Source organism: Arachis hypogaea, chromosome 11 (genome assembly GCF_003086295.3).
Source record: "Arachis hypogaea cultivar Tifrunner chromosome 11, arahy.Tifrunner.gnm2.J5K5, whole genome shotgun sequence".
NCBI classification, from domain to species: domain Eukaryota; kingdom Viridiplantae; phylum Streptophyta; class Magnoliopsida; order Fabales; family Fabaceae; genus Arachis; species Arachis hypogaea.
The window spans coordinates 129,618,913-129,642,643 of NC_092046.1; the positions used below are offsets into that span (position 1 = coordinate 129,618,913).

At 30.4% G+C, this 23,731-nt stretch overlaps 1 protein-coding gene across 1 annotated transcript; it reads right to left on the bottom strand.

Moving 5' to 3' along the window:
* Positions 1 to 9,263: 9,263 nt before the first annotated feature.
* On the bottom strand, positions 9,264 to 14,567 carry LOC112722605 (ABC transporter B family member 25). The gene is made up of 17 exons (XM_025773698.3): positions 14,080 to 14,567; positions 13,446 to 13,514; positions 13,332 to 13,367; positions 13,173 to 13,247; positions 12,959 to 13,083; positions 12,729 to 12,828; positions 12,411 to 12,582; positions 12,191 to 12,309; positions 12,003 to 12,113; positions 11,765 to 11,909; positions 11,454 to 11,586; positions 10,950 to 11,025; positions 10,792 to 10,857; positions 10,574 to 10,681; positions 10,128 to 10,235; positions 9,841 to 10,038; positions 9,264 to 9,757 (listed from the first exon to the last, which is right to left on the bottom strand). The coding sequence occupies exons 1-17, from the start codon at positions 14,128 to 14,130 to the stop codon at positions 9,548 to 9,550; spliced, it is 1,902 nt and encodes a 633-aa protein (XP_025629483.1). The 5' UTR covers positions 14,131 to 14,567; the 3' UTR covers positions 9,264 to 9,547.
* Between the last annotated feature and the right edge of the window lie 9,164 nt (positions 14,568 to 23,731).

A 23,731-nucleotide genomic window follows, 5' to 3' on the forward strand; every position in this document is an offset into this window, starting at 1 on the left:
CCCGCGCACATCACGCGCACGCGTGGATGGCGTTTCCTGGAAGAACGGCGCGTATGCGCCAAGTGCGCCTACACGCGGAGGGTCATTCTGCTAAAAATTTTCTAAGTTAAAAGCTGCAGAATTTACAGATTCAACCCCCAATCTTCCGACGGACATAACTTCCTCATTTTAAATCGTTTTTCACCCGTTCTTCGAACGGCATGGACATCCCGGATCCAATTTCATTTCTAAACAGATTTGGCTCAAATCAGAGATCCGTAGCCCAAGTTATGTCCCGTCAAAGTATGCCCAAAAACCATGTTTTCATTCAAAACCACAAAGTGCCATTTTCAAAACAAGTCACTTTCAACTCTTTTCAAAATCAATCAAAACATGCCAATTTCATCCATTTTCTTTGAAATCAATCAAAATGTACCAAAATCAACATCAAGCCATCCTCAACTCACACATTGACATTTTACCCAAAATTTCCAAAACCACATCCAACCATTTTAACACTTCTCAATCAAATGGCTAAAGGACAAACACAATATCATGTCATACATCCTTCCTCATCCCAATTTCCAATAATACCATTTCCAATCAACCATCATTATACATGATCAACATCATACTCACCATCAACATGGTACCACCCATCAATTCAACCTCAATCATCCATCAAGCATATATCACAACATGCATTTCTCATATACCACACAATCAAGGCATCAATATTCATAATCACATATATGAACACATCATATATCTCAACCATTCAACCACATCAACAATCCAATGCCTATCTTAGGGCCTCTAGCCTAAGTATTTCCTACCACATTACATATTAGATACGGGAAACCGAAACCATACCTTAGCCGATTTCCCAAGCTCAACCGGAGCACTTCCAAACCACTTGTCCACAAGCTCTCAAGGTATCAACACCTCCAAGAACAGATTTTATCACACAAAACCCCCTTTCAAGCTTTCCAAAATCACCAATCAAGCTCCAATATTCACATATACACAACCTAAGCCACAATCATCATACCCATACACAACATCTCAATACCCAAACATCATAGAATCAACAAATTACACTAGGGTTGAGAATCTTACCACACCCAAGGTCCAAGGAGACAAGATTAACCTTCTCCTTCAAGAGAGTTGGGTCCTATAACATCAAAGAACCCAAAATCTCAACATTTCACCCATGAAACTCGAAATCAAGGGCTGGAATTTCGAACAGTAAAACGTGGCTTACTTCAAGATTGATTGTATGGGTTTTGTAGAGCTCTCCGCGGTGAACGCGTGGCCGCAAACGGAGCGGCAATCGGAGCTCTAGATCAAAAGTTATGGTGGTTTGAAGATCAACCAAGGGAGAGAACTTGAGAGAGTGTTCTTCCCCCCTCCATATTGATTTTCAGCGTGTTTGAGAGAGTTGTGAGGAGAGAGAATGCTGAAAACTAGGGTTTTGGTTTAGTTTAGTTGGGCCAAGGGCCCACTTTGGGTCCGGTTGGCCCGGTTTAGCCCGTTCGGTCTAATCTTGGTCCGATTTCTATAAAATTGGTACCGAAATTCTCGTCTCAATCTCCTCTATCATATTTAGCCATAAAAATAACATTTTTGGCTTTTCTAGAATAAATTCTCATTTATGGGTTAATTAGCCGTTAATTAACCGGGTCTTACATTGGGTTAATATGATTGCTGCCTCTTTAACAGAAGCTTTTCTCATCTTATAAGTAGTTGCGGCCATAGTCATATTACACATTTGATCTAAAATAGCTTGTTCACTTAATCCATGTATATTCCATTCTACTAAGTCTGATCCGGAAAAACGATCTTGTACTAATTGCGTTCTTTCTTCTAAGCCTACATCTACTGGTGATGATCTAGAATAATAATTTCTTATTTTATGATAATCTCTTTTATGAGATGTTTTATTTATTTCTAATTCTCCTTTATTTTTTAATGTATTAATCTTTATTTTTCCTAGACTAATACTTCTAAGTTTTTCTTTTAATTCATCAACTTCTGCTTCTACTTTAGATTTTAAATTAATATTATCCAAACTTTGTAATTTATATATAGGTTTTTCTATAATTTTTTCTACTTTAATTGTTTTTTTTTATATTTTTCACTCTTCCTAATTGATTTTTCATTATATCTAACATGGTATTAGTAAAGTTTAATTGTTGATGTAATTTTTTAATATCTCTTTTTTCTATGTTTCCTTTTGTATTTCTATCTTTATAGGGTGTTGTTTCAACTTCTAAATCTTTTCCAACTGGTATTTTAATAGTTTCTTTAGAAGGATATTCAGATTCTATTATTGATCCTGAACTAGTTTTCTATACAACAGTTAGTTTTGTTAACGGACATAATTTCTTGTTGTTTTCAGAATAATAATTAACGTACCAATCAAAGAAGTATAAATTAATTCTATTTTCTTTCATAAAGTCATAAAATAATTTTCTAAGCCTAATAAATTTATTTTCAGAATAATTGGTAAAATATCAGTCTCTTAATGGTTTATTATAATCAACATTAAAATTTTGTCTTATCCATTCTTTATCAATTTCAAATAGTTCTTCCTTGATAATTACTGATAATACTTGCGATTCAGTTGGGTCATAATCTGAAGGTGCTTTATATACAGGAACGGCTATATGAGGCCTTATATTATTAATTCCTATAATATTATCCATATTTCCTATTGACGAATTATCTATAGAATTTCTATGACTAATAGTTTTAACACTATCAGGAATTCTTAGTGATTGGGATCTATTCATCCTAATTCTAATATCTATTCCTTCTTTTATTATTTCTCTTAATCTAGTATTTTTTATTTGTGGTTCTTCAATAATATTAGGTATTACCCATTCTTCAGACATTTTGCTGAGTAATTCCTCATGTCTTAGCTTTCTAGGTGTTTGTATATTAGATCTTTTAAGATTTGCATGCATAATTATCGTTTCTTTTTTTGAGGATTGTCTTAACACTTTAAAGTTATAATTAACCTTAGTGATTTTATAATATATTCTATAGATTATTTTAAATGGATCATATTTTTCATTTATGATTTTCTCATCAGATTGGACATGCAATTTTAAGGCTTGCCAAGTATATTCATGTCTTAGATTTATAGCATAATTCGGATAACAATTGAAGAAAACTGGTCCATCATGACCATTACTTTCTAATATTCCTATTAATGAATCACTAAAATTTTGAAATCTTGTATTTCTTAATGTTAATATAGGAACATTTATTCCTATTCTAAAATTAGGTTTAACTGCTACTTGTATTAATCCTATATGGATGAAGTTGTATCCTTTGTTACTATGTTCTTTTAACTTATCTTCTTCTAAAATGGTAATGGTCCTATTATTACTTGTTCCTGGTTTACAACATTCTAACATATGTATTTCATAATTTCTTCTTTCCCAGAAAGATCCTTTTTTATATACTTCATTTTTATCTATTATAAGTATATTCCAATTATGAAAATTTTTCTCTAAATTAGCTATTTCTAATTCATTTTTAGTTTCGAAGGTTGATGCTTCACCGTTATCTGTTTTTATTACTAAAGAATTATTTTTTCCTAGATTTAAACTACTCATCGTTCTCAATAAACTAGCCATTTTATGGTTAGAACTTTGTGAGTTACGGGACCACCCTCGTTAACTAACAGATTCACTGCCTCACTAGGACTTACAACCGGGACCACTGCTACTTCAAAGTTTTAACTATAAAATTTTTAGTTTATCAAGAAGACTTGTAATAAAAATCCGGTTAAATATATATATATATATATATATATATATATATATATATATATATATATATATATATATATATCAGAAAAGCTCTACATCCATGTAATTTCTTCATCCAAGCTATCCAAGTAATTTCTTCCAGAGGCGTCTCCCCCACTCCCTCACTCGTTTGTCATACACGCGCCTCATATAACATAAACATTCTGCTGCAACCTAAACCTTGTTCTCTTCTCACGTTTTCATTCTTCTTCTTCTTCTCTGCTCGCGTTCTTCTTCTTCTTCTTCTTCTTCTTCTTCTTCTTCTTCTTCTTCTTCTTCTTCTTCTTCTTCTTCTTCTTCTTCTTCTTCTTCTTCTTCTTCTTCTTCTTCTTCTTCTTCAACGTAATAAGCTTCATCGTTGATAAACCACTATTTTATGGTTTATCTTGTGCTTAATTGAGTGGATTTTATCCATCTTTCATACACTTGTTCATACAAAATGCATGGTTTTATAATTTCCTTCCTGATTTTGTGCTATGATTGAAAACATGCCTCTTTGGCCTTATATTTGCTAATATTAACCCTCTCTTATTACCATTTGATGCCTTGATATGTGTGTTAAGTGTTTTCAGAGATTACGGGACAGGAATGGCTTAGAGGATGGAAAGGAAGCATGCAAAAGTGGAAGGAATACAAGAAGTTGAAGAAATTGCTAAGATGTCCAGCCTAACCTCTTCGCATTCAAACAGTCATAACTTGAGCTACAGAGGTCCAAATGATGCGGTTCTAGTTGCGTTGGAAAGCTAACGTTCGGGGCTTCGATTCGATATATAATTTACCATAGCTTCCCCGAAGCAAGACGACGCGAACGCGTGGATCACGCGGACGCGTGACCTGGCAGAAACGCAATCCACGCAAACGCGTGGACGACGCCTCCGCGTCACTTTCCGCAACCTATACGTACCAAAATACGCTGGGGGCGATTTCTAGGATGTTTTTGACCCAGTTTTCAGCCCAGAAAACACAGATTAGAGGCTATAAAGTGGGGGAATGCATCCGTTCAACAGGGAGTCGATCATAATTCACTTTTCATAATTTAGATGTAGTTTTTAGAGAGAGAGGTTCTCTCCTCTCTCTTAGGTTTTAGGATTAGGATTCCTCTTAAAGGATTTAGGATTTCAACTCTCTATTAGGTTCAATATTCCTTTTACTCTATATTTCTCTTTTACTTTCAGATACTTCAATGCTTTTCTTTAATTACTTATGTTGCCAAATTGGCTTATGAACTCTTTGTGTTTAGATTAATTTTCTCTTATTAATGCAATTGAGGTATTTCATATTTATGATTCCTATTTAGCCTTTTTATATTCTTGGCTTTAATTGATTAACTGGAGACTCTTGAGTTATCAAACTTATTGTGATTGATTGTTATGTCTGCTAATTGAATTGAATTTCACTAACTCTAGTCTTTCCTTAGGAGTTGGCTAGGACTTGGGAAATCTAACTAATTAGTCCACTTGACTTTCCCTTGCTTTCGTAAAGGTTAACTAAGTGGGATTAACTTCAATTCTCATAAGAATAACTAGGATAGGACTTCCGAATTTTCATACCTTGCCGAGAGTTTATTTTATAGTTATTTATTTATTTTACTTGTCATTTAAATTACTTGTTCCTTACTTTCAAAACCCCCAATTTACAAAACTCATAACCAATAATAAGAACATACCTCCCTGCAGTTCCTTGAGAAGACGACCCGAGGTTTAAATACTTTGGTTATCAATTTTTAAGGGGTTTGTTAATTGTGACAACCAAAACGTTTGTAAGAAAGGATGATTGCTTGGTTTAGAAACTATACTTACAACGGGAATTTATTCTGAATTCTAAACCGTCAATCATCCGTTCTTCAGTCGTTCTCCTCTGTTCGCATTTTCTTTATTGTTCTTTTTCTTCTTCTCTGCTCGCGTTCTTCATTATTGATATGCATTGAATTCAACGTAATAAGCTCTGTCGTTCTTCTTCTTCTTTTTCTTCGTTTTCTTCTTCGATCTTCACTTCTGAATCAAAACAATGAATGATTCAACGTCAAATCAGTTGAATGAGAACAATTTAGTTTATTCTTCTGAAACGAATCATGCTTATGAGGTTTGGATTATTCAATTTTGAATCAAATTGAATGGAATGCAATTGTTAATTTTATTTGAATTGAATTCAATGGACATAGGTGTTTTTGAATCTGAATTGAATAGAATTGAATTGATAATATCTAAATTGTAGACAGAGGTATTTTGAATTTGATTTTGTATAATGGATTATGTTTCGTTCACTAAGTACTATACAATTGTTTCACCGTGAGTACCTGTTCGGTTCGATATACAGAAAGGAGTTTGAATTTAATTTTTTATACTAGATTATGTTTCATTCACTCAGTACTATAGAGTTGTTTCATCATGAGTATGTGTTCGGTTCGATATGAAGAAAGGAGTTTGAATTTGAATATATATAATGGATTATGTTTCGTTCACTGAGTAATATATAATTGTTTCACCATAATGACGTTTTCGGTTCACTATGCAGACCAGCTGTGTTGTGGATGAAAAATTTGTCCCAGAGATGGGGATAATTTTCAAGACACTAGAAGAAGCTGGAAAGTTCTACAAACATTATTCCAAACTTAGTGGTTTTTCTACCAAAATAAGAAACTTGACTCAGGACGGAGACAAGATTAAGAATCAACTAATTGTATGCAGCAGAGATGGAAGGTGGAAATCCAAGATATCTCCAACTCTGAAGACAAACCACTCAGCCGGGTTAAACTATCCAGTTAGGATTTACGTACACATAATGAAGGACGTCGGTCTTTGGACAATTTCGGTTCACTGATGTTATAGGAGGGTTAATTTCTGAATGTTGTTAGTCTTTAATGAATAGTAACTTTTTTTGTTTTTTATATTAGTTTTTGTGAAATTTTTTATTCAAAAGTTACTTTTTTTTCTTTATTGAATAGTCAATTTATTGTGCTATGTTAGAGAATTAAGGTGTTTCTGAAACTGAATACTAATAGAAACATTTTTTTTAATTAGCTCTCTGCTAAAATGATATATGCAATTTTTCGGTTCATTCAGTGTATTAATTTCGGTTCACTGTATTTTTTTGGGTTCTTAATATCTTGATAAATACCATGATTCCATTCACTGTGAACCTGGAACAAAACAGCAGCCATACAGTTCCAACAGATATATAAATTAACATCTCAGACCGACGGGACAAGGAGTAATGCATCTTGAATCAGATAAAAATATTAACATTAGATATATACATTGATATTAATATTAGATATATAGATTAACATTTACATTAATATTCACATGAATACATTGAAAGAAGCATTGTTTACTTTTTTAAACAAGTTAAACAAAATATTGTTAATTACAACCAGTGAATCACAGTATATCCTATTTACTCTCTAAATCCGCAGATGAGAATTTACAATAAGGACTGGAGAGGGCAGCAGATGACTTCGGGAGTCTTATTGCTTCAGATGTCCGAATCAATTGGTCTCTGATTTTGTTCGTTTCGTGCAACAGAATATTCGAACCATATTCGTGCCTGAAACCATCAATCTCTTCCTACATTTGAATCGAAAGGAATTAGTTACATAAGAAACGAGCCCAACTGAAATGATAAATGAAAGAATTGAAATGATAAAGGTCTCATTGTCTTGTTGAGTTTTGCTGTAATGAAAAAATTTGGTCATTACTTCACTCAATACACCGACAAGCACAAGCATGCATATGTTAATCAAGTCAATTAAAATGCTCCAGTCCACTGAACCGAACCCTTTTCATGCACTGAATAAATATGATAAATAATAAAACAGCTAGAAAAGCATTTTTGCATGCAATCAGAATAACTCTAAATCCTGAACACACTAATTATCAAGTGAATGAAAATCACCAAGCCCACCGAACCAAACAGAATTCATGTGGTGAATAAATCTTTATAAGCTTTCAATCATTAAGAATAGTATTTCTCCATGCAAAAGATGTCAACTCAATAGAGTAACAACCAAGTTGACATTTACATACACTATCTACTCACATTAACTATCCATTGAACTGAATAAAAATAAGAACAAATTTCATTCAAAGCCCTAGTTACACTGTAAAAATACAATCAGAATAACCCTAAATCCTGAACACACTAAATATCAAGTGAATGAAAATCACTAAGCCCATCGAACCGAACAGAATTCATGTGGTGAATAAATCTTTATAAACTTTCAATCATCAAGAATAGTATTTGTCCATGCAAAAGAAGTCAACTGAACAGAGTAACAACCAAGTTCAAATTTAGATATACTATCCACTGAACAGAGTTATAACCAAGTTCAAACCGCTAGTTACACTATCCACTAAACTGACTGAAAATAAGAACAAATTTCATACAAAGCCCTAGTTATACTGTAAAAATGCAATCAGAATAACCCTAAATCCTAAACACACTAAATATCAAGTAAATGAAAATCACCAAGGCTACCGAACTAAACAACATATATGTGGTGAATGAATCGTTATAAACTTTCAATCATCAAAAATAGTATTTCTCCATGCAAAAGAAGAACTGAACAGAGTAACAATCAAGTTCAAAGTCCTAGTTACACTATCCACTAAACTGAATGAAAATAAGAAAACATTTTATTCAAAGCCCTAGTTACACTGTAAAAATCCAATCAGAATACGTCGATCTACTAAACAAAGCAACTCAGTCCAGTAACTAAAATACAACTAGGAGAAACACTACATTGTAAGATTTCAAATGAACAGTAGTTTTTCTCATACCTTTGTCAGTCTTTGTTGCTGTGGTGGTTCGTTTTTGCTTCTTCCTTGTGAAATCTTCTCGCCATTCTTCTCCAGTAGTGGTTTTCACAGAGAGCGTGAGTGAAGTTCGAGTAATTTTGAGAGAAATTCAAAGAGAAGGAACGGTTTTATGTAGTGGTTTCGTGTTGAGAAAGAAGTAACGTTTTTTCATAATGAACGCGAAGTAACAAGGGATTTTCAGGCGCATGTTTTCACGCTTTATTAATGCGGGTGACTATATTTGGGTTTGAACCAACTTGGATATATGGATGTGTAGCATATATATATATATATATATATATATACCATCTGTAATAGAATTAATAAATGAGATTACTCATTTTCTGTCCACATTCACATGTTCTAATAGATAGCCAACCCCAAAAAAGCTCGAATTAAACTCCAATTGACATATTAGTCTTCCGAACTAGAGGATACATTGGAAAACCAAAAATCACATCAATGATTTGAATCTTTTTATTTTGTTACAAAACAGGGCATTTGCCCGGAAGAGATCAGGAGAGAAAAGAAAGAAGGCCGGGGCTGCACTATGTTCGGCCATGGCGACGCAAAGAAACCCCTCAGACTTCGCGGAGCAGCTAGTTGCACCATGGTGAAAAACTGAATGGATCGGCAAAGAAAGGTCGAGACATTGCAGATATGAAGATAGCTATCAAATTTTCACTTCGATTCAACATTTTCAGTTGCTGTTTAATATTTACTCTATCCGACATCTAAATTACAAATACAAAATACAAAATCCAGGAAGCGAGATTAAATTTTAGACAGTGGGAACAGTAAACGACCAGTATCCACAATTTCTCTGCTGAAACCTAGTGTTGTAACTTGCAACTGTGATGGTCATGCGTGTCACCAAGGAACTATAGTGTATCAAAAGTATTTAATAACCAACAGTGGCCATTCATAAATCATAATCTTTGCTTCAACAAACTAAACTACATTTTCGGTTTTTGCTGTCTGCAGTTGTCTCCTGACTAATGCAGTATAGACACCATTCTTGCCGAGAAGCTCGTCGTGCGTGCCACTCTCAACTACTTGGCCATCCGAGATAACCGCTACAGTATCGGCAGTTTTGACAGTTGATAATCTATGAGCAATGACTAGAACAGTTCTTCCCTTCATTAGAGAATCCATAGCATCCTACAACATATGGACCATAAAATTAGCGAATGGCAAATACAAGCCAAAGTTTATATGCTACATGATGTCAACTCACTACTCACCTGCACTAGGTACTCGCTCTCGGCATCCAGGGCACTAGTGGCTTCATCCAGGAGGAGAATTTTTGGATCCATGAGCAGGGCTCTAGCAATCGCAATTCTCTGTTTCTGCCCTCCCGAAAGCCGTACCCCACGCTCTCCAACAAAGGTCTTGTATTTCTCTGGGAACTTTGATATAAATTCATGTGCATTGGCCATTTTCTGCATTCAAACCCATACAAATGGTGAATAAACTAGAGTTAGGACAAAATGAGAGATGAGTTTCATTGGAGAAAGAAAGTAAATATTACAGCCGCATTTTCTATGTCAACTTCGTCGACTTTGCCGTCAAAACCATAGGCTATGTTCTCCTCTATGGAACAGTTGAACAATGTAGGCTCCTGACTCACTATACTGATCTGCGAAATTACAAGCAGACATCGTTAATCTCAGAAATTAGACTTCAGAGTGTTCAACCTTTCTTTTGCTAACACGGGCATATTAACACTTAGAATAAGTCTGCAATGTAATAGGTGAGTTCATGAGGCACAATATATAAATTAATAAATAGCACTTCATCTTGATTTCCTCAGGAATATTTCAAGATCCCCTCAGAATCTAATATGTTCAAAATACTATAAAGCCTTAAACTATAATACACTAACTTAAAATGAGTTAAACAGTTGTTATTGAAACATTATAATATTGGTGTAACTAATTTTAAGCAGCAAAAACCATAAGTTTATGATTGAGATACCTTTCTGTGCAAATGCTTGTGAGATATTTCTACCAGAGGAACCCCATTCAGCAAAATCTTTCCTTTGCTTGGATCATAAAATCTTTCAATCAAGTTAGCTATTGTTGTCTGCACAAAAAAGACATAAGTTCATGTTGAATAAGAACTTTGTCGAATAATAAACAGCAGAAAATAAACAAAGGAACAAAGAAAAATCATGGAGAAAATATGCACGATACCTTCCCGCCACCACTTGGACCAACAAGAGCAACTTTTGAGCCAGGCAGCAGTTTAATTGTAATGCCCTATTGAAGAAAATGTACTTTTTAGTAATTGTAGCCTTGAATTTGTATTGTATATGCAACAGCAGAACAGTAACTTAGAAGGAAACTGATACCTTGAGCACCATGTGATTAGGGCGCGACGGATAGGAAAACCATACATCATCGAGTTCCACTTCCCCATCTTGATCACTACAATATAATGTTCATTTGTTGTGATAAATAAGTTGGTATAGTTAATTCATGAAAATTATTCTGCAATTCACACTTTTTATGACAGAGGTGAAATTGACTTTTGTACTCTCGCCCTATGTAAGGTTTTCATCAACAAATTTCCACTTCGTAACACTGGCTGTCTTTGGTTTTGGGGTACAAAGTGAGTGGTAAAATTTCATGGATGAACTTCAACCAACATTGGAAATGTAGGCTTTGAATAGTGAATACATAATTGGAACACTGTAAATTCTGTGGTACAGGAATCTACACCTTGAACCTTAGGATGAGACACAATAGATTAGGGGTATTTCAGGATCTTAATATGCCAAAATAGGCAAAAGAGAAGGGGGACTATCTGAAAATAACATTTATAGATATATTTTACAAAATCTATGTTTACTGACCCAAGAGGACACTTATTTCCTGGCTTAGGCATTGACGACTCACGATCCAAAAGTTGAAATACCCTTCGGCTAGCACCTGCAGCTTTCATAACTACTGTATACAATCCCGACAAGCCAGATATAGAAGATCCCACTGCAAGGAAAAATAACCGAGTCAACATATATACTACGCCACAGCTCAAACACAACAGATCAAACTGGAATCTGATCAACAATCAACTATAACAATCATGCATCATACATACTTTCAACTGTTGATGTTCTATAGAAATCATTTAATGTAAAATTGCAGAATAGAATGAGGAACTTACCTGAAAGACTATAAAGAATGAAAGACGTGAGATCACCCGAGGTCATGTGACCCTTGATTGTCAAGCTAGCTCCATATATAACTACTACGATAACAGAAAGTGTGGACGCTGCATTAAGGCCTCCAGAAAAGAGTCCAACGACTTTCTGTAACATCAAGTGGATAAGGTTAAAATGCATAGGCAAAACAACTTAGTTTACAAAGTAGCACATAGATCAAACCAGAAAGGACTAACTCACAGCTTGCTTAAGGCCAAGGCTGAGTGTCTCACTAACTTTCTCAGAGTAGCGTGAAATTTCATAATCTTCTTGGGCAAAAGATCTTACTGTTCTTATGGCACCAAATGATTCCTAAGCAACATGCAAAATTAAGATTAGATTGGAAATGAATATCATCTCCTAATGTTGGTTTGATGGAAGAGGAATACCTCAGCAATTGAAGATGCTACTGCAGCTGCAGCTTGAGTTTTGTGAGATAGTTCACGCAGGAAACGCCCAAATTTACGGACAGCAACAGAAATTACAGGCACAACAGCCAAAGCCAACACTATAAGATATTGAGGGAAGAGGGAGAAGTTAGGATTTGAACAATGGCATAAATGTGTGTCTATAGTTTATGAAATAAACCTCCACTCTTCAACTACTCACATGTTAACTTCCAAGATGTTGCAAACATGAAGCTGAGACCCATAAGTGCTGTTGCTAGGTTCCTCATGGCCTCAGAAAGATTGGTAGTTGCGGCATTCTTTATGATCTGTGTATCTTCCGACAACCTACTTAAGAGTTCTCCCGTTCGAGTAACATCGAAGAAAGCAATCTCCTGAAAAATCGTGATTCCATAATAAACAAAAGCTTTCGTTGAGCAGCAAGGGCAGTTACAATCTGCAAGATTGAAAATTCCTACTCTCCAATTCATTGGACCAAAAATAACACAACGCAAGAGTCATTGCAACAATATTATTTTACCTGGTTTACAAGGTGACTGAACAAATCCTTTCTTAGCCGTGCGACAACTCTTTCACTAGCAGAAGAAAATAGCCAAGCTCGAAGTGCTGTGCAAATTGAACTGAAAATCCAGGAAAACTCGGTGAACCACGTGGGGATACAGAAAATCCACACAACAGATCACAAAACATAACTACATTCAGATTATAAAAAAAATGACCAGTGAAAGAGTAATCAGGCAAGGTTCATACCCAAGAAACACAATTAGAAAGATCTCTATAATAGTGTTCTTGACAGCATTTAAAGCCGCATCTCTCTGCTCTTGAGTTCTTAGATCTCCTGACACAATGTCAATTATCTTGCCACCATATTTTTGCTACAGCAGGAAATTCCATGTTCATTAGGAAACATGCTGGAAAAACTGTGTGCGCGCACGCAGGAAATAGAGGGAGTAAATGATCATACAACTAAGATACTTGATGTGGCCGCAATCAACAAAGCCCCTGTACCAATCACCAAATTTCCAGCCTCTGGTTTTGCCTGAAATTAATTAATTATAGAATTAAATGATCACAAAAATATGGCAGCAATTCATCCAAATAAACACCAGCACCAACCACTTACAAGTGAAAACACTCGGAAGAATCCCACATTCGCTGCCTGACAATTTAATTCATCTAGTTAGCAATTGTACACATAAAAACATGATCAAAGAGATTCTAAGGGTGTATAGACAACCGGCACTCCGTCACCGTGCTCAAGGTCTGAGACTTGGTCCTCTGAAGCTCCATCCCTTTTTCCCCTTCCCTATACAAAATCAATAGAATACAATCATAAAATGCAGTTCCAGATATATGTCTAGAATCCTTATTCTTTTATGCAGTTCTTTGGTGTAAATAAAGCATAACCATTATGAACAATTAGGAAGTTAATTTAACAGTTCCATTAAAACGATTGTCAAGAAAACACGCATGTCTCAATAGGTTTAGGAGGAAGCCATAGCAAAAGTCAACAAGCCAACATTTTGAAGCGAAAAATTTTCAAACTATGAAGACTGTGATTTGATGGATTTCAAAAATCAATTTTCATTTCTCAATTCTATGTAACTCTAGCATCAGATTTTCGAAATAGAAACAGCTCATTAAACACACTCTTTCACTCAAAATAATAACACTAACATTACGTAATAAATAAATCTGAACTAAATAAAAACATAGTAATATTCTTATCCAGAGTGAATGGAACAATCATATTTTTAGAGCTGCAAAATTGTTGGAGCTGAAAAGTAAAAAGGTAAGCAAACACAAGAATGGCAGAGTGACTGAGACTGTGGAATAAAAAATTAAAAATAAGAGAAAATATTGTGACTTACGCCGCGCTCAGCTTCCAAGAGAGGAGCTCTTTCACCTCTTAAACCGTTCATCTCTCTCTCTCTCTCTCTCTCTCTCTCTCTCTCTCTCCAATTTCTAATTTCTAGTTGTAATAGGAAGAATGCTACACTTGCACGTTACTAGTAATCTCTCATCGCCACTCCAACTTATAGATTCTCCCCTAGAAATTAATTAATATCCCCAATATTGTTAATACTGTTAATTAATAAAATCAATTGACGTACTATTTATATTGAGTTGGTCATTTAAAAATATATAAAAAAAATTAAATTAATTAATGTATTGCAAAAAGATGTAGTACTACTTATTACTTAATAATGAAGTTATTATTCTTGGTCAAAGATTTCAGTTCAGAAAATTGCCCAGAAAATGAATGTGGTCCAATATCACCCAACTAGAAGGGGTGGCCGAAATTAAACAATCACTGTGAAGTACTAACTGCTCACTTTCCATCTATCAATTCAATAGGGCCATTTTTTGCTATTGGTTTTATTTTCAGATACATTTATGTACAAAAATACATGCTCATATATAATTTTAGTCATTAATTTTAATTATATATATTTTATTATTAAAATTAATGACTAAAATTATCTACAAAATTTAATTAGAATTTCAATATATATATAATTAAAACAATTCAAATTTATTTTATTTAAAAATTATTAATTATTACTATAATTAATACAAAAAAATTTTATATTTAAGTCATTAATCTAACTAAATCCAACTAAGTTGTTATAATGTATTTTTTGTTTATGCACTTCTTCTTATGTATTGCTACTGCCTCTTCTTATTCTCCTCCTTTTTCTTCATTTTTCTTTTTCGTTATCATCGTTACCACCACCTCCTCCTCTTCCTCTTCTTTCTTTTTTCATTTGAATTTATTTTTCTCTTTCCTTTTCCTCCTCTTCCATCATCGTCGTTGTTGTCATCGTCATTGCTGCTGCTACTATCTCTTCTTATTCTCCTCATTTTTCTTCATATTTCGCTTTTATTATCGTCATCGTCATCGTCACCACTACGACCTCCTCCTCTTCCTCGTCATTTCTTTCTCATTTGAATTTATTCTCCTCCTTCCTTTTTCTTTTTCTCCTCCTCCATCACCATAGTCATTATCATTGTTAATGTCGTTTTCTTTTTATACGTAAATTACAATGTTTCTTTTCCTCTTTTATTTTCTTTTAAATTTTTGCACATGTAAGTTTTCAATCTAATAAATGTGCATTCAAGTCTAATTGAGAAATAATACTCTTAAAAGAAATAAGAGCAACAAAAAAAAAAAAAGAAGAATAAGAAACAAAAAATGCAGCATTAAAAAAGAGATTTCTGTATTTATGTAAGAACATTTTGGTATTAAAATTAAGAAATTTCGATATTTTTTGTTTTTGGCAAGAATTCAAATTCAATAAGTGGAAATTTACATTCATTCAACTAAATAAGATTCAAATATAGTACAAACATATTTATTCAAGTAATTTTGGTGTTATTTTGTGATCTTATAGTATACAATTTGTTTTTTATATTCATTCAATTAAATAACATTGTAATACATGTTCATTCAAATCTAACATGAGAAGTAATATTCCAAAAAAAAATAAGAACAACAATTCAAAACAAAAGCTCTTCCTCTTCTTATTCTTGGTTATCTTGATCATTATAATTACTTAGCAAGATTAGAACATCAAATTAAAATATTCCTTTTGATTATTTTTAGTTAGTAAGTAGAGAAAGAAAAGAAGCTCTCATTGAAGCATCAGAAGATATTAAAAAGATATTTATGTGTTTGCAGTAAAAATTTTAGTGTCAAAATTAAGAATTTTTTTGTTTTTGTAATATTTTGGTGTCAAAATTAAAAAATTTTAGTGTCAAAATTCAGAAATTTCGGTGATTTGTTATTTCTGGCAAGAATTCAATGCAATAAATATGAAACTCATTCATTCAACTAAATAAGATTGTAATATAGTATAAACATATTCATTCAAGTCATTTGGGTGCTATCTTATGATCTTTTAGTATGCAATTTACTTTTTACCTTCATTCAATTAAATAAGATTGTAATATATGTTTATTCAAGTCTAATATGAGAATCAATACTTCTAAAAAAATTAAGAATAACAATTCAAAACTCCTCCTCCTCCTCCTCCTCCTCCTCCTCCTCCTCCTCCTCCTCCTCCTCCTCCTCCTCCTCCTCCTCCTCCTCCTCCTCCTCCTCCTCCTCCTCCTCCTCCTCCTCCTCCTCGTCGTCGTCGTCGTCGTCGTCGTCGTCGTCGTCGTCGTCGTCGTCGTCGTCGTCGTCGTCGTCGTCGTCGTCGTCGTCGTCGTCGTCGTCGTCGTCGTCGTCGTCGTCGTCATCATCATCATCATCATCATCATCACCATCATCATCATAAGAAGCAAAAAAAAATGCAGCATTAAAAAAGCTATTTTTTTTAGTTAAATTTTGGTATTAAAATTAAGAAGTTTTAGTGTTATTGTTGAGATATTTTAGTGTTATTTTCTAATAAATTTTGCATTATTCCAAATTCTTCATCTTCCTCCTCTTCTTCTTTATCATTATCTTCTTTTTTTTTTTGTCTCGCATTCTCATCATTTTTCTTCTTTTATCCTATTAACAAGAATAAAAATAAAAAAAAGAGAAAAAAATCAAATATAAAAAAAAGGCATACATAATGCTGCAAACAATCGCTAGAAAAATGAAGAGGAAAAGAAAAGAAAAATGCAGCAACTGCACTGCATGTAGAGAAGAATAAGGAATACGAAAAAGAAGGAAGAACGTCAAGAAGAAGAGGAAGCACGCGATGTCGCTGGGAGTTGGAGCATGTCTACACGCTCTCACTATGAAACTGATTTTTGTTAGGTTTAAACCAAGTTGATTGAATTTAGTCGCCAAAAAAATTTAGATGTATAACGAAATCGTAATTAATTAAATACTAAATAAAGTAAATTTAAATTTTTTTATTTTTCTAACATTATTGTTATAATTTATTATATCATCCATTAGGTTTTCTAAAATAATTTAATTATAAAAATATTATTATTTAATAATGGCTGCTTTCATTAATTAATATAAACCAAAGACTTACACCCGCTTTTTCCCCCCTAGTGAGTGGAAAATGTGTGGGAAAAACAAAAAAGGCAGCAATTTTCTTAGCAAACGATGATGACTTTGACTTGTGTTTACATTAAATCCACGTGGAATTTTCTTAGCAAACACATAGAAGGTGCGGTATTGGTAATTTGCCAATAAGGCTTAGCACTTATCAATTATCAGGGTCATGTGTAATAGAGAAAAATATATTTTGTACTTTCAATATTTGTATTTAATTTTAATTTTATCTCTAAATTTTATATCAACCTTTAATTGTTAGAAGATTTAATTGAAAGATGCAAAATAAAATATTTTGAAAATTTTGGTATAAAATTAAAATGAAATAAAATTTAAAGATAAACTTAAAATAAAATATAAATATTAAGAGTATAAAATATTTGTTTAAGTTATTTGCCAACTGTATGTTTAGTGTATGGAATATGTTTACATTTTTTTAAAGGGTCAAAAAGTTTATACTCACATCAGATAATATAATATAATTAATTTGTCATGAAATATTTAACTCAAAAATTTAAACGGTATGTTGCATACAAATAATTTATTTTTAATTAACAAAAACTAAATTCTAAACTTTTTTCATGAAAACTTTAATAATATATTATAAAATCACTTAAGAAAAAAACTCAAACTAATATATATATATATATATATATATATATATATATATATATATATATATTTCATATATCCTAACATATTATTGTATTATTGATACTATATAAACATCTGGTTATGGAAAATTTGTGAATTTGAATATTGAAACAGAAAAATAAAAGGGAAAATTTTAAGGAATAAAATCGAAAAGAGAAAATTTTCCTTTTCATTATTTGCCATATAATACCGAAATGTCAGAGAAATATACTAAATATTTATAGTAAGTCAGCTGTAACCTTAACCTTATAGGGGGGAGGTGGTGCTGGGTGCGTAGTGCATAAATCTGATGGTTTGAAATATCTGTGAATATAAAATGTTGAGCCTTAATTAGAATAGAAATGTTGTTTTATGGGTATATGATAAAATAAGAAACGTCAGCAGGGACGTTATGGTCGATGTAAGTGGCGTAGGAGGTGTATGGAATATTCCTTCTTGTATTATTATTATTATTATTATTATTATTATTATTATTATTATTATTATTATTATTATTATTATTATTATTATTGAAGTTGTGAAAAATATTATTCCTTTTTTAATACATGTTTTTTATTTTTAGATTTATTAAAATTATCTAATTGCATTAAATTCCTAATAAACTTAAAAAATAAAGAACATTTAAATAACATGTTAAAATTATTATTAGTATATTTTTTAATTTGTTTAATAAATATATAACAAATAAATTAAAATTTTAAATTTTTGGTACTATTTTTAATTTTTAATTTTTAAGTTTTTAAAATACGAAGATATAATATATATATAAAATATAAAATATTTTTAGATAAATTTTAATAATATTTTGATATTTTATTTATTATATTAAAATATAAATTATTTTTTTATTTTTAATTATACAACATATTTAAAATATTTTTTTTAATAAATAATAACATATATTATTTTAAAATTTATTTTAAAAATATATAATAATAATAATAATAATAAAAATAAACACAATAATACATAATAATATTTAAATGTACCTAAATATGTCGAAATTTTTTTTATTTTTTGTTAAACCACATTTGGATACAAAATGAAGATTTTGATCAAGATGTGTTCATATGTGTGCCCGTGAATGTGCGGCGGTCCCATCCTCTGTCTTGTTAGGGCAGTTTTGGATAAAAATGAAACTAATACGGCGACCGCATCATTACACATTTTCACAGGTTAGAAATAAGAGAGAAATTTTAAAAAAATTTTGTGTATTATTTATATTGAAAAAAATACAATGTATAAGAGAGATATATATAACTGTTAGTAAGATTAAAATAATAAAAACATAAAATTCTATAATTAATATATAAATACACTATATAAATATAAATGATACTAATTAATCTAATTCAATTTTAATGATTCTCTTAACATCACAAATGAACTTCACTTCCGGAAACTGGAAATGTGTGTTGTAATATACGAATGTAAATCACTTTCCAATTACGTATATAAATTTTTTGGTGAATCTTACGTACAATATAATTTATTTATGTAACTTAAATTAATCACTTTTTTTTTTCATTTTAGTATTTTACTAACTTAGACCAATTAAATACTGAAAAACAACCTTATTTATATGAATGCAAATAACACATTTAACAAAATTCAATTCGTACTCAGGATATATGAATGGAAAACAAACTCACGTGAAAAATAGATTTTGTATTTGTATATATTTACTGAATATTTAACACTTTAAATTATCAGAAAATTAACAAAAATATTATATATTAACACAAAAATTATTGTAACTAAAAATATATTAGAGATATTTTATTTAAAAAATTATTTTAAGGAAAACATGCAAAAAAATTTGTCATCCAATAAATTACTGTATGCATAAAATTAAATGAGATTCAAATTCTAATACCTATTTAAAGAGACTGCCATTCAAATTGGTTAGATAAAAATATCTATTATCAAAACCAACATAACCAAAAGGATAAACTAAAAGGAGAATTTTTTTTTTTTAATGTGACAATACTAATGGAGACACTAATAAAAATAGGGGTTGGTTTGAAGCGTTAGAAGAGGCCCAACTCAGAAGTTTTTCTACATCTATGAAAATATCCACGTATACCCAATTTCCAACAAAACATATGTAGATTCAAAATAATTTCATTATCGAAGAAAAAAAACATTCGTAATCTAAACAACAAAACCTTTTGTCCAAAAAAAAAAAAAAAAAACAAAACCACTTTCACCCTATATCAGCAAGACTCTAAACCTCAGTAAAAAAAAACACCTAGTCCCAGAAAAAGGGAAGGTAAGTATCAAACTTATCATAATACCAAAAAAAAAGTATCAAACTTATCCGGAATAAAATTTGATATCTTTAACCAACCTGGGTCGATGAAATAGTCAATTTACTGGTCAGCTCACTCTTGTTTTTTTATCACTAAAACAGACATAATATAATTCTTCTAACATGATAAGATTACAATTTTATTTTTTGGTTCTAGAATAACAAAAATGTCCTCTTAAATACATATCATTTTTATTATCTATAAGAATAATATAACTATTCCATGAATAAAATATTTGCTTTTATGTCAAAAGAAAATTATAATTTTCTCTAATTCAAAATAATAGCATCAAACTTGGTTAAGGTTGTATTCATATTAGTAACATGAAAAAGTATAGATAGATAATGAGAATACTAAACAATGTGAACAATGAATATGTTGGATATTCAATTCAATAGGTATGCAGATAATTATGTTCATTATTTTTAATTAGATGGTTATTTCTTTTGATTCGATTTATTCATGCACAGTTAACAATGGCTGAATGTTCAATTTACTAGGTGTGCAGATGATTATCCTAATATTAAAATTTAGGAGGTAATTTGGAATGAAGTGTTTTTTTTTTTTATTGAGTCAATTCAAAAGCTCATTATTCACATTATTTATAAAAGTTATTGTCTACCTAATAAAATCGTAGTAACATTCCTCATCAAATATTCTTGAAACACCACCATATATATATATATATACTATTGAAGAAACTTTTACTAAATTTAAACCTTTTTCTATTGATACATAATAAACATACAATAATATGAACTGTGTGATACGAAAATGCTGATGAAAATACAAGTTATCAACCACAATACATAGTATATATATGTTGATGTTGATGTTGATATTTTATATCAAGTTGGCCACCAGCATATGCATGCATGCATGCATGCATCATGTTCTATAATCAATAAGCTACATTCTCTATTTATCTATTAACTAACCAATAAATTAATAATCCCTGATATCTTGTATTGCTTTTTGAACGTGGAGAATGATTCCTTATTATGAACTAGCTAGTAGCTAGGTTACATAATAATATATATGAACTAGCAACTAGCTTGATGGTGATGACCATAAGAATTCCACTTTTTTTTCCATCTGGCTTTTAATAATGATTGAGGAATAAGAACCTTACAATAATTATAAATTTAAAATGGACCTATATATGATCCCTTTCGCATGATCCGATCGACATCCTTTTCTCCATCCAGAATATATTTATTGTAATTTACATGACAATTGTGCCTGTAAAAGTTTTGCTCCTTTCCCACCCATAAATCATATAATAAAGATGAAAATGTAGGTGAATATCCAAAGAAACTAATTAGTAATATATCTTTCTTATTATTCTATACTAAGGCAACTTGCTTTAGACCTCCTTTTTTAGTTTTTGTTATTTTCTATTGAGTAATTATATTCTCTCTCCTTGTCATCTTTTTCTGTATTTCTTTCCTTCTTCGTACAGAGAATTAATTTTTAATTAATTAATATTAACTAATTTTTTAAATTATATAATTATCTTTTCAATTTTTATTTTGTAAAAAATTTAAAATTTAAAATACAAAAAATTAACCGATGTAGGTATATTTATTAAAAAATTAATTTTTTAATTGAATTCTAAAATAGTGTCATCATCCATTATCAATATCCTCACTAAATCAATAAAAATATTATTTACATATTAAAATAAACTATTAAAATTAGTCATTATATTTATATTTAAATATATATATAATTTAATTTATTTTTAATATATATTTTATATTTTAATATATATTCTATACTAATAATTAATTTTTATGACTAATTTTTAGGTATACTAAACCAATGCCAAAAGTCACAATAGAGATGACTCGTCACTACTTATAGTCACAAAATTAATCGTCTTTTAAATTAATAGTTTTGAAAGTTCAAGTTACTTTTCAATTAATGAAAATAAAAAATTCAGAACTAAATTCTTTTAAAACAAAAGTAATTCGATACAACAAGATGGAACATAATAAGAACAAATAGAAGTAAATATAAAATAAAATAAAATCCTAGTTATTTCTAAGATTTTTATCAACAACTTAAAAGATTAATAACATTCCACTCTTTATAAAATATGAACAAGTGTAATACCCGTGTCATGTACGTGATAAATTTAAAATTATAATTTTAAATCTTTTGTTAAGATTAATTTGAATTATAATAATTTGATTAATAAAAATGTAACATATTATGTATATTTATTTTTTCTTAATCTAGTATTAAATGTATTAACTCTAAAATAGTTATTAATTAGTTTTAGTAATTTACTTTTTTCAATAAATCAAACATATATACTCAATGTGACCATAAATAACCTAGTAATACTTAGACCCACCAACAATTTTTTATATGTTGTTTTACTGTCAAGTAAGAACATATCAAAATCAGCTCAAAATAAATAATAAATTATTAGAGAATTCTAATGCACAAAATTCTCTAATAAACAATAAATAATTTAAACCCACTAAAAAATAACTCAACATTTTTCTTTGATGCCTGCAAAACATATACCTGAAATAATATTATAGCAATGTTAGTATACAGTTTTACAATTATCGAACGTATTTACTATACATAACTCATTCTTAAAAGTTATTCTACATACGTGTGCAGTCGAAAGATAAATTACTGGACTTTATTTTATTTTTCTAAATTATTATAATTATGCATTATTCATTAAGTGCTACTTGTAATATAATTGTAATATTGTAATATAATTATAATAAAGATATTTTTTTAAAATAAATTTAGAAGAGAGAATAGTACTTTCATTTTGGAGGAAAAATGAATTCATGAGGAATTGACACTTCACTTTTATTAGTTGATAATATATTAAATATTGATTTTATATAATTATAATAAAGATATTTTCCTAAATTAGTATAATCATGCATTATTCGTTAAATGTTAATTGTAATATAATTATAATAAAGATATTTTTCTAAAATAAATTTAGAAGAGAAAATAGTGATTTCATTTTAGAGGAAAAATAAATTCATGAAAAATTGACACCTCACTTTTATTAGTTGGAGGAAAAATCCAGTTTTAGTATATTTCTCGTTATTATATATTTTTCTCTAATCATATATCCACTGTTTTCTTTCCTTTGTTTCAGCATTTTGAATCTGGGTTTAACTTGTCGTAGTTCTCACTTCTCAGTCATTCTATTAGATGTAGTTGATAACTATCGAAATTCTTTGATTAACATAGGAGAAAAATATATTATTATATGATAGAATTAATATGAATATATTTTGTTATTAAATACACAAAGTTAATGTAAAATAAAATTACACATAAAAAAGCAAAGAAAATAAAATTAAAATAGCAAAAACGATAAAAAGATTATTTTTACAATTTTGTTTTGTCATTTTTATGTATAGAAGATTAGAAAATAATAAACTTTTGACTAAATTAATTTTGTATTTGTTGTATTCAAATTAAATAAGTAATAAGTTATATTATTTTAATTTATTCCTTAAATTTATATATCATAAAAATCAAATCAATATACATAATTTTAAATTATGT

Coding starts and splice junctions, on each gene's coding strand:
- LOC112722605 (XM_025773698.3), bottom strand. CDS start 14,130: ATGAACGGTTTAAGAGGTGAAAGAGCTCCTCTCTTGGAAGCTGAGCGC. Junction 13,084..13,172: donor CCACATCAAGTATCTTAGTT/GTATGATCATTT, acceptor TTCCTGCTGTAG/CAAAAATATGGTGGCAAGAT. Junction 12,829..12,958: donor TTTCTAATTGTGTTTCTTGG/GTATGAACCTTG, acceptor CTGGATTTTCAG/TTCAATTTGCACAGCACTTC.